The sequence below is a fragment of the Erythranthe guttata genome, chromosome 5, assembly GCF_056151865.1.
Source record: "Erythranthe guttata isolate IM_541 chromosome 5, IM_541, whole genome shotgun sequence".
NCBI lineage: Eukaryota > Viridiplantae > Streptophyta > Magnoliopsida > Lamiales > Phrymaceae > Erythranthe > Erythranthe guttata.
In genome coordinates, this window is record NC_142537.1 from 14,655,773 (window position 1) to 14,666,965 (window position 11,193).

Consider the following 11,193-nt stretch of genomic DNA (forward strand, 5'->3'; position numbering starts at 1 on the left):
CACCGTATGCCACTCCACCGTTCTTCATCGCCGCTTTCGCTCGCCTCACTCGGGTCTGCCTGCGAAAAAATCCGCCATGGCACAATCTTCTTTACTGCGTCGTTACCATAGTCTTCGACGCGGACTTCAAAGGCGCTTGGATTTGGGCAGTGGTGGCGTAATGGAGGGAGGATGTGGTGAGATTCGGATGGCGTAATTTTTCCTTTTATTTATTGCATTTTGTCGAACTCTCTTTTGTATTTTCTTGCATTTTCCTGCAAAAATTAAAAAAAGATATTGTGAATTTTTTTATTATATCCGAATTTTGAAAAAAGAGATTATAAACTAATACAAATTTCGAAATTACCAAAATTCCATCGACTATGAGGCATTCCAATAAGAAATCTTAATACAAGTCAAATCTTGCTACTGAAAACTCAAAACTTTTTAATTTTTATTTTAACTAATATTAATACAAGAAAGGAAATTTCAATCCTCTTGATTTTTATTATGAAAATCCCATGTCCGGGGATATTTCACTATTGAAAATTATTCAATCTTTAAATACAACTGATATGGGACTTCTAACAGAGTAATCGGCAGTATACCACCTAATAAATCCTTGAGTAATACTATTCATCGCCCCTTTGGTTGTTCTTGTGAACGTCACATTATAGCTCGATTTATCGCCCAACTTCGGAAACACAAGTTTCTTAGGTTCCACTTTCACGGTAACACCGTTCGGCGAAACAATCTCGACATCGTATGATGAATTAGCCTTGCCAACATTCGTCAATGTTCTCGTATAAGTTTGAGGACTCGATCCAAATATTATCGAAAACGACGGATAATTCAATTGAGCCTCGGGAATGCTCTTCTCTTTCGAGCAATCCACATTGCGTCCAACGATGATACCGACTTGTTGGTTCGTGTAATTCAATCCACACACATAAGGAATATAATCATCAGGCAATATATCGTAAACCAACCCGGGATCATCTGCACGTGACGGATTAACATGGCCCGAACCAATATCAAAGACAGTAGCGGGCTGCAATTGTTCATCCTCGATCGGATTTCCTTTGAGGTTCACTTGATATGCGGTGGTCATAATGGCGGACTTTATGACAGCTGGCGACCAATCAGGATGCACGCTTTTAAGCAGTGCTGCGACCCCACTGAGATGCGGGCATGACATTGATGTACCCGAGATTATGTTGAATGCTGGCTTTGTGTCGGTTCTATTTTCGAGAGAAACAGGCCAAGCTGCAAGAATGTTAACACCAGGACCGATAATATCGGGCTTCAAAATTCCAGGGCTCGGTACACTAGGACCCCTGGAGGAAAATGCAGCAACTACCGGAGCTCGACCGCCACCGATAACAGTTCCTTTAAATGATAATGTGGCTGTGGGATTCGAAGTCGAGTTTAGGTATGCTTTTATTTTCAATCCATCGGCGTAACCGATTTCCAATGCCGGGAGAACGTGTGGATCATCAAAAGTGGTGTCTCCTAGATCCTTTGTGTTCAGTAGAATCATAGCGGCTCCACCAGCACTTTTTACCACTTCTCCTATGTCGATTCTCGAGACTCCCCCACCATATTCGCACACAACTATCTTTCCTCTAACCGAGTCATCTTTGGGAGGAGGAAATTGTCGAGGGTAAACGAGCTCTAACTTTTCGGTCGAGGGGAAACCCTTGCCAGTTTCGCCCTCGATTTCTTCGCCGTTCCCGAGCACTATGGTGGCCGTTATTTTCCGGTCAATGGTGCTGGCTCCGACGGTCATAATCCATGGGGCCCCGTTTGCCAAACCGCTCTTGCCACTGTTTCCGGCGGAGCAGCTGACGACGATACCCCTCTGCATGGCCCTGTAAGCGCCGACCGCGATAACATCGTCAGAGAAACCTCGGCGAGATCCCCCTCCGAGGGAGATCGAGATTATATCGACGCCGTCGCCGATGGCGGCATCAATGGCGTCGGCCACCGCGGTGTTCGGGCAGCCAAGGGGGCCGCACGATTCATATATCGCCAAGTGAGCGAGCGGCGCGACTCCGGCGGCGGTGCCGTTGGCGTTGCCGAAGAATCCGGCACCCGCGACGAAGTTTCCGGCGGCGGTGCTCATGGTGTGCGTGCCGTGGCCATTTGTGGTCCGCGAAGGACGTTGAGGTAGGGAGAATCTAACTCCGATGAGCTTGTTGTTGCATGGCGGCGTGCCGAAGGAGTCGCATACGCCCTTCCATTTCGCAGGCGTCGGCGGCATCCCTTTGTCGGAGAAGGATGGGTGGCTGGCCGCAACTGCGCTGTCCACCATTCCGATTATGACTCCTTTGCCGTAGTTGGATTTTTTCCATAGGCCCGTGTTTTGGTTCAATCCCAAGAAATTCGGAGAATGTGTGGTGTGCAGTTGCAACATCCTTTCGGGCTGGGCTGAGATGAAACCCTTCTTCTGCCGCATTGCTTCCACGTCAGCTGTCGATAATCTCGCGGCAAATCCCGAAAACACGTGGCGGTATCGGTACAGTATTCTCGGCTGATCGTCACTGTTTGAGGTTACGTTAGAAGTCGTCGGCAAGAATGAATCGTAAAACGTTTCGAGATCGTCGGAGGATTGTGCTGGATCAACATAGACTATGTATACACCAAGATTTTCTGCTTTGAGAAATTGATTAAAATTGAGAATGCAAATGATAAATAGAAATGAAGTGAACCCCATATTGAAGATCATATATATGTATTTTGATGGTGAGGAAAAATTGGAGATGTTGGGGGTTATTTTATACACAAACAAGTTTGTGAGTCAACCTAAAATACTACATTTTACCATTAATGAATTTCTTCAAATAAAGATTAAGGTAATCATATCACTAATTGCGAATACATTCATTCCTTCTGTGTATATATACTTTAGTCAAATGTATGAATATGAATCAATTATATGATTTTTTTTTTAATATCAAATTCAATTTTACCATAAGGAAAAATAATAAAGAAAATCCAATTTACTTTACAGATTACTAATGAATATTGTACATGGGATTATCTTTCATATACAGATGGGGAATCAAATAGTAAAAAATATATTTTGGTGCTCTAAAATTCAATTTTTTATCTTCAACGGATAAATTATATTTGTAGTTATTTTGATATTTAACTTTCGGTGATGCAAAAATGTTATGAAAAAATGTATCAAAAAAGTAATTACTCAAATAACTTGTTATGAATTGACATGTGTCAATTTTAAATATATTGTTTGTATATTTAAAAGTTAATAATCTATTTAATGATTGTGGCCGAATTAAATGAGTATCAAAATAATAAAACCAACATCAAACTAATATTTGATGATCCATTTTAATGTTTCACCGTTAGAAATTAGAATTAATTCCAGTGAGGTATTAAATTCTTTAACCTCTCATTAACTCCCCAAATTTAAAAGGGATCATTAGCAATAACCCACTCATATAGATAAAAAATAGTGATATGTTCATACCATAATTCTTCTTTTGTGAAAATCTCATAGAATATTTATTTCTAATTTTACTCTTGCACTACCTATCATGTTTGTTTTTAATAATTATCCAGTATTTTCAAAATCTCTAGTAATGTGGCGCCTAATCCCGATTAATGAGGATTATTTATTTGCTTTCCCTAATAAAAATGCTCTTAACTAAAAAAAATAAAAAAAAATCGGATAAATCCCCGTGAAGAAGACTCACAGAGTGAAATCTCCCCCAAAATCAAAAACCCCCAAAATCAAAAACTCCCAAAAATCGAAAATTCCCTCGCTTCGAAACTGCAGTCACATACCAAATCGAACCTATTTGGTACATAATTGTCCACCCCCCTCGCCCATGAAGCTTGACGTCGGTTAGTCTGTGTAAGTAAATCCTAATTTTTCGTGAAGCATTTTGTATGTACAATATGAAAAATCCAATGTATTTTTTGTGCCCGTAGATCCAAATTAGTTTCCCTTTGGTGTTTTGGGGGCGATTTACTTTTGTATACAGACAGTTATTGGGACAGCAGTCATGTTTGGTATGCGTGCCAGTTTGACTTTTTTAGCATGCGTTGAGGTATTACATCCCAACAATAGATGGTGTGGTCTAGCCATATGGAGTCATGTTGTAGCCTTGTGTTTAAAATCCTCTTATAATATATATGAATAATGTTCATCGTGTTGTTAAAATGTTAAGTACATACTAGTTTCTGATAATGTAGTTATATATAGTCACATGCATTACCATCATGACTATATGTGATTACACCACATAAACATATTGGTTCACGGTTGTAATGATTTTTATTGAATTGTGTTATTCTGTATGCTTATATGCAGTTATAAGCAGTGTTAATGGTGGTATGACTTTATAACTAGTACGTGAATTATACAATAAATTTGAATTACATTCAAATATAGGCATATTTTTTTAGTAGTCATATGAGATTCATATGTAGTCATATATATTTGCTATGCTTTCTCATTATTCGATGCCATGTTCGTAGAAATAGTTGTTACTAGCAGTATCATATCTTTTAGACACAGGCTTTAAAGAATATGGTACGACAAGTTTGACTAGAGACATGGAATACGCAATGTGGAGGTTAGTAAGCTATTGTGACATTCTTCGAGGACGTGGGGAACCAACACACTTTCTTTTTTTTTTTTTTTACATTTTTTGTTCTTATGTATTATAATGATATACCTAAATGGGCCGGCCCAATGGGCCCTCAAATTCATATACCAATTAGGCCCATTACACGAAAGCCCAAGCTCCTTCAAAATAAGGCTTGGGCCCAACAAAGTAAGCCCAACCCATTCAACGATATATAAATAGAAGTTTTATTCATTTGTAAAGGTACGTTCTCATATTTGACAATTCACCTCGAGTTTTATTCTCTCTACTCTCTTTACGATCCGTACATCTGACTTGAGCGTCGGAGGGGTTTCCGCCGGATCAACCCCCGGCTTAGTTCACGTGTGCTCATTTTGTAGGGACCTCAGGATCATCGAGTTGAATAGCTATTGATCAGCTTTGCTCTCCCTGCTTGTTTTCTACATCATCCTAGGTGAGCTATACTTTAGCATCATCATATTATTTTCCAGATTTGTTTGCTTGAGTTTTTTTTCTTCTTAATTACAGCTCTGCTTATTTTATTTTATTTTATTTTTTTTTTTTTTTTGGCCAAAAAGACTTTGTTATTCCATTATAAATAGGCGTTTGGGGCCTCGTTAAAACCTTGTGGGCCTAGCACAAGGAAAGAGTACCCTTACAATGGTAATAAAAAGCCAAGGATTCTCCTAACTTTTCTAATTACAATTTGACCCAAATGTGGGCGAAATAAGATAATACTAAGAGTAGCAACCCAATATCTAGTTAAATTATAAAAAATATCTAAAAGGCCCCAAAACCGGTTACTAATGCAAATAAACAAACATCCACCACTACAGAGTTGAAAGAGGCTGTAGGTAATCATAAAAACCATCTTCAGTTGAGCTTCGAAGTTTTGCGGAACCGCTGCATTCCGACGCGATCTAATAAAATGGAGGGTTGAATTTGACGAGGAAATTCACCTGCTGAATACCGTTTCTTCTCCTTATGATCATGAGCCAGCTTAGCTAATTCATCGGCTACACTATTTGCCTCTCTATAAACATGTTGACCACCCCAAGAGTCTTTAAGAAGCTGCCGAATGCAAGTTATAATGTAGTGAATCTCCCATGCCACGGTAGCCTTGTTAAGTATCATGTCTAATACGAGCTTTGAGTCTGATTCAAAAATCAATTCTTCGACTCCTAATTCCTGACATATAATCAACCCATCTAATATAGCTTGAGCTTCTGCGAAAAGAAGAGATCCTTTGCCGTAAAAGTGAGAAAATCCTTGAACCACGTTTCCAGTAGAGATGCGAACCACGCCACCACCTGAACAAAATTCTCCCTTCATCGAGCCGTCAACATTCAGTTTAACCTTGGGAGGGAATGGAGGCTGCCATTTAATCCAGATGCCCTTAAGCATCGTTGAAGTCTTGATTCTGAAGTTGAGATACTGGATGACAATACGCGCCTCCTTATCCTCCGATGCCCGAACTTGAATGGCGTCATTTAGAGTTTTCAGATGTTGCGTCATATTCCGTACGATGGTTGCCGTATTCATAGGAATGTCCTCGAAAATAGCACAACACCGACTTTTCCAAATCTCCCAACAGCCAAAAAACAAGATTCCCAAAGCAATCAACCCATCCTGCGTACGAAGACTATGACCGGACGTCCAAGTTCTAATAAGGTGATGCATTGACCCATAATGATATGGTTTATGCCAAATCGAGGCATAAGACTGCCAAACTCCCTGAGCCACGTCCGATTGTAGAAAAAGGTGAGCGAAGTCTTCTTGTCGTGGAATCTCGCAACAACGACACTTTGATGGAAAAATGCAGCCCCGTTTTTTTAAGGCCAGGTCCACTGGGATTGCACCATAGGACAGTCTCCAAAAGAAGGCTCCTATTTTCAAAGGAATTTTGGGATGCCAAATTCGCTTCGAGAAAGTATTTGCTGGACTTTTGGTACGGAGCAGATCCCAATAATCCGCCACTTTAAACTTCCCTGAAATAGATTCAGTAAATATTAGTTGATCTGGAGTGAGATCATCCAGAGAGATTAAATCGAAAAATTTATGTTGATCTGTAGAGAGAAAAGTTTTGGAAATATCTGGTTGCGCCTTAGCTTCTTTGAAAGTGAGGGTTTTATTTGCATCAAGAACGTCACCATCATACCACCGATCTTTCCAAAAATCAATTTTTCCTTGGCCTATAATCCAACGACTATGAGTCTCCAAAATGTGAAAATGAGGGTATACTTCACGCCAAAGTATTGAGGCATGCAGTGGAGGAGCATTCCCGAAATTATCACCATATTTAGCTCTAGCAAACCTTGCCCAAAGCGACGTCCCCTCAAGAACTTTCCATGCTAACTTGCCCACCATAATATTTTTCATGTCAAAAAGGGATCTAAAACCTAAACCACCTTCCGCCTTTGGACGACATACTTTCTCCCAGCTAACCCAATGAATTCCTGGTCCTTCTTTTTTGCCCCATAAAAATTTCCGAAAAAGACTTTCCATTCAGACTAGCGTTTGTGAAGGAACCACCGTAGAAGATAAAGTGTGCGTTGGGAGGCTGCTCAGTACCGATTGTATCAAAGTCATCCTACCTGCAAAGGATAAAATTTTTGCCTGCCATCCAGATAACCGATTTTGAACCTGCTGGATCAGGTAATCGAAGTGTTTGATCAAACACCTCCCTCGATATATTGGCACTCCCAAGTACTGTAATGGCAAAGCTTTGTGTAAACAACCACTCCAATCCTTGAGGCGAAGAATTTTATTTGCCTGAAGGTGTTTTGACGTATAAAATCCGCTCTTCTCCAAACAAATCAATTGGCCAGATGATTCTTCATATTGTTTCAAAAGCAGCCGTAAATTTTTGATCGATGACTTACATCCATTGGTAAAAAGAAGCATATCATCGGCATAAAAAAGATGAGAAATAGGGAGCGAACCCCTTCGAACTTTATATGCATTAATAAGCCCTTGTGCCTCCAATCTTTTGATATTGAGAGTGAGAATTTCTTGCGCCATTATGAACAGCAGAGGAGAAAGAGGATCACCTTGCCGAACTCCACGAGACGATCTGAAATGCCCATAAAACTCCCCATTAACTAAGCAAGAGTACCATATGTTTGAAAATGATCGATACATAAGATCGCAGACTTGATGAGACAACCCTAGTGCTTGCATGGCTTTAAGGAGAAATCTCCATTCCAATCTATCATATGCTTTGGACATGTCAAATTTGAAAATAATATTGCCTCCCTCGACTTTCCTATCAATATCGGAAACCAACTCCTGAGCTATGGCTATTGACTCATGAATACTACGATCTTTAAGAAAACCAGTTTGCTCTTCTGAAATAATACTAGGCAAAAATGAACTCAAACGAGAAGCAATGATTCTTGAGATAAGCTTGCTTACAAAGTTCCCCAGACTGATTGGGCGAAATTGATGAAACGATTCCGGATTAGTGACTTTCGGGAGTAAAAAAAGAAGAGTCGTGGTAATGCCCTTGGAGAGGTGGTCGCCAAGAAAGAATCCATGAATTGTCTGCATGAGGTCTTGCTTAATTATATGCCAACAATTAGCATAAAAATAACCTGTGAATCCATCTTGACCCGGGGCACTGTCAGGCGACAAATTTTTAATTGCTTGGAAAACTTCCTTTTCGGTTGGGAGAGCTATCAAATTTGCATTCATCTCCGAAGTGGCCCTAGGCTCCACATGCGAAAACAGATCCAAATCCATGTGATAAGGAGAAGCATGGAAGAGTTCCGAAAAATATTCCACCGCCGTTTGTCCAATAACCTGGCCGTTAGTTGTGAATGAGCCGTCTGCTAGTTTAAGAGATATAGAATTTCTCTTTCTTCGATCTTTAATCCTCGCATGAAAATATTTAGTATTTCGGTCTCCCTCCTCGAGCCATTTGATCCGAGCTTTACTGGCTAACAAATCATGTCCCCATGTCAATTGTTGCTTAAGATCCTCTTTAACCCGTTGGCAATCAGCAAACAAACCTTCGCTCCATGTGTGAGAAAGACGATGTTCCAATTCCTCTATACGAGATTTGAAGGCATTTTTATTATCTTCTATATTACCGAATGTGCTCCAATTCCATTGCTTAAGGGCCTTGCGGAGATGACTAAGTTTGCTTTCGAAATTAAGTTGTCCACATGGAGAAACCTGATGCCATGTATGAGCAACGAAAGTTTGAAAATCCGGGTGTTCCAACCAAATTTTTTGAAAATAAAATCTGGACTTGTGCTGCTGCAATTTAACAAATGTAAGGAGTAAAGGCGCATGATCCGACTCCAATCTTGCCAAATGGTTGACGGTGAGAGAGCATGTAGCCACTGCTTCCGCATTAACCAAGGCCCTATCAAGTCTTTGCCATATACAATTTCTCCCCTTTTGATTATTGCTCCACATGAAAATATTTCCCACATAACCTGCATCTGTTAACCTAGCGTCAACAAGAAAATCATTAAATTCGTGCATTCCAAGTAATTGATTATTCGACCCGCCTTTCTTCTCTTCTAGGGTTTTGATCACATTGAAATCACCACCTAAAATCCAAGGCTCCGTATATGAGTTGCTTAACGCAGTAAGATAATCCCACAAAATAACTCTCTCCTGACGACTGCACCTAGCATAAATAAATGACATCTTTCCGACGAAACAGTTTGGCATTCTGACCTCGACTGTGATACATTGGGAATGAACCTCGATCAACTGCACCGTGCTAGCCTCTTTCCAAAAAACCCAAATGTACTGATTGTTGGAATTTCCATGAAGATAGTTTTTGAATCCGATTTTTTGAGCGACTTTATCAATTTTAGAAAAATGCTGTTTAGGTTCCAGAAGAACTACGATAGTTGATCTCTTTTGAGTAATTATGTTTTGTAGATACAGTAGGGAATTAGGGTTCCCCACCCCCCTTATGTTCCATATTAGAACCGACATCAGGAAACAATGGGAGTAGATGGTTCATTGTCGACACTTTCTTTCCTAGGACGTCCATGCCCTTTAGTTCCACTCTTCCTAGGCCGACCAGGTCCCCTTTTTCTCTTGGGAGAAGCCTTCTTTTTTTCTTTGGACGCTAGGACAACGGCATCCACTGTTCTTATGCTAGCTTCAAAGGGATTCGTCAATCCATTATTTTGTTCTTCGTCTGTTTCCTCCGAGTCTGCATTTTCTTCATCGTCTCGATCAATGTGTTGACCATCAGACAGCGATCCTTTATCCACATATTGTGTCTCTAGCTGGGTCAACAATGTTGCATCTGTGCTAGTGGTCGTCCCATCTTTAGATAGAATATGGTCGAAGCATAAGTTTTCAATTGATAGCGTCGCTGACTTAAGCTTACTCCGATCAATGTTTTCCTTTAAATTATCTGTCCTAGTCGGAGTATGGTTGGAATTCAAAGGCAAGTCGGTCTCAACTCCGTCTAGTTGATCCAGAAGTTCAAAACGATTTCCAGAGCGTACTGCTTCCCTGCTTGCAGCTGTTAGAGACGTTTCCGGTAAATCTTGAATTTGCGTAGCAGTTTTGTCATGACTTTCCAGATCAATAACCACCTTCTTTCCTGTATCTTTTGTAAGGATACGAACCTCCTTACGATGCCATTCCTGTTGTGGTTCCTTACGAGTTATGTGTTCAACGCCAAAATTGTTTCGTTCAGCTGGTGGCTTTCGGTTAATTTTTTTCCGACAAAATTCCTGAGTATGTCCCAATAGCCCACAGTGAAGACAAAATGCTATATTGCCTTCATACTCGATAGGTTGCCAAAAACCTTTGTCCTTCGATTCGCCAATCCAGATTCTCCGAGGGAGATATGATGAGACATCCACCTCTACACACAATCGAGCATAAAGTAAGTTTTAAAAATTAATACTCCGTTCATCGACCCGAAGAAAATTGCCTATTTGATTCCCAATCCTCTCTAGGTAAGGTAACGTAAAATAATAAAACGGCAATTTTGGTAAACGAATCCAAGCGGCAATGCTTGTACTGTCTTTATCAAATTTAAAATCTTTCGTCCAACGGGACATTCGAAACAAAGAAGTCCCGATAGCGTTGGAGTCGCGAGCTAAGGCCATAATCATATCTTCATAGCTGGCTGGTATGATCAAAACATGTCGAGGATCAATCAAACTTATCACAGGTTCCTTGGAGAGGTGCCAAGATTGATAGATTTTCGAACGAATTTCTTGAAGGCTAGGACGACCTCGAGAAAACTTCATTATCAATGCATACTTGAACTGCTTTGAAGTAAGGTCCATCTCCAGAGTGGAGAAAAAACAAGCCGGCGCTTCTTCTATAGTCGTGAATTGTTGCGGTGGAAGCGACGTGGATATAGGGTTGAACCATGATGGTGGAGGCTTTGGAGCAGTAGGAAGAGTTACTTGAGCGAAGGTACGTGTCATAGGATTAGTTTTCTCCGGTGAGGCTGGCAGAGAAGAAGATTGCTCGCCGACCGTAGCCGGCGTTGAATCAGGCATGTCACCGGCGTTCAGCAAATTAGGGTTAAGGTTTCGGGCGGCTGTGATGAGAGAGAAGAGAGCATTATAAATAGTTTTGTTTACAACATATTTATAATTGCAAT

General features: G+C 40.6%; 1 protein-coding gene across 1 annotated transcript; it reads right to left on the minus strand.

The window, feature by feature from the left end:
* Positions 1 to 385: 385 nt before the first annotated feature.
* Positions 386 to 2,733, minus strand: LOC105966745 (subtilisin-like protease 4). Its single transcript, XM_012991326.2, has one exon. The coding sequence runs from the start codon at positions 2,705 to 2,707 to the stop codon at positions 533 to 535; it is 2,175 nt and encodes a 724-aa protein (XP_012846780.1). The 5' UTR covers positions 2,708 to 2,733; the 3' UTR covers positions 386 to 532.
* Positions 2,734 to 11,193: the final 8,460 nt, after the last annotated feature.

Bases quoted from the DNA above. Each gene is read 5' to 3' on its own strand.
- LOC105966745 (XM_012991326.2), bottom strand. From the start codon at position 2,707: ATGATCTTCAATATGGGGTTCACTTCATTTCTATTTATCATTTGCATT.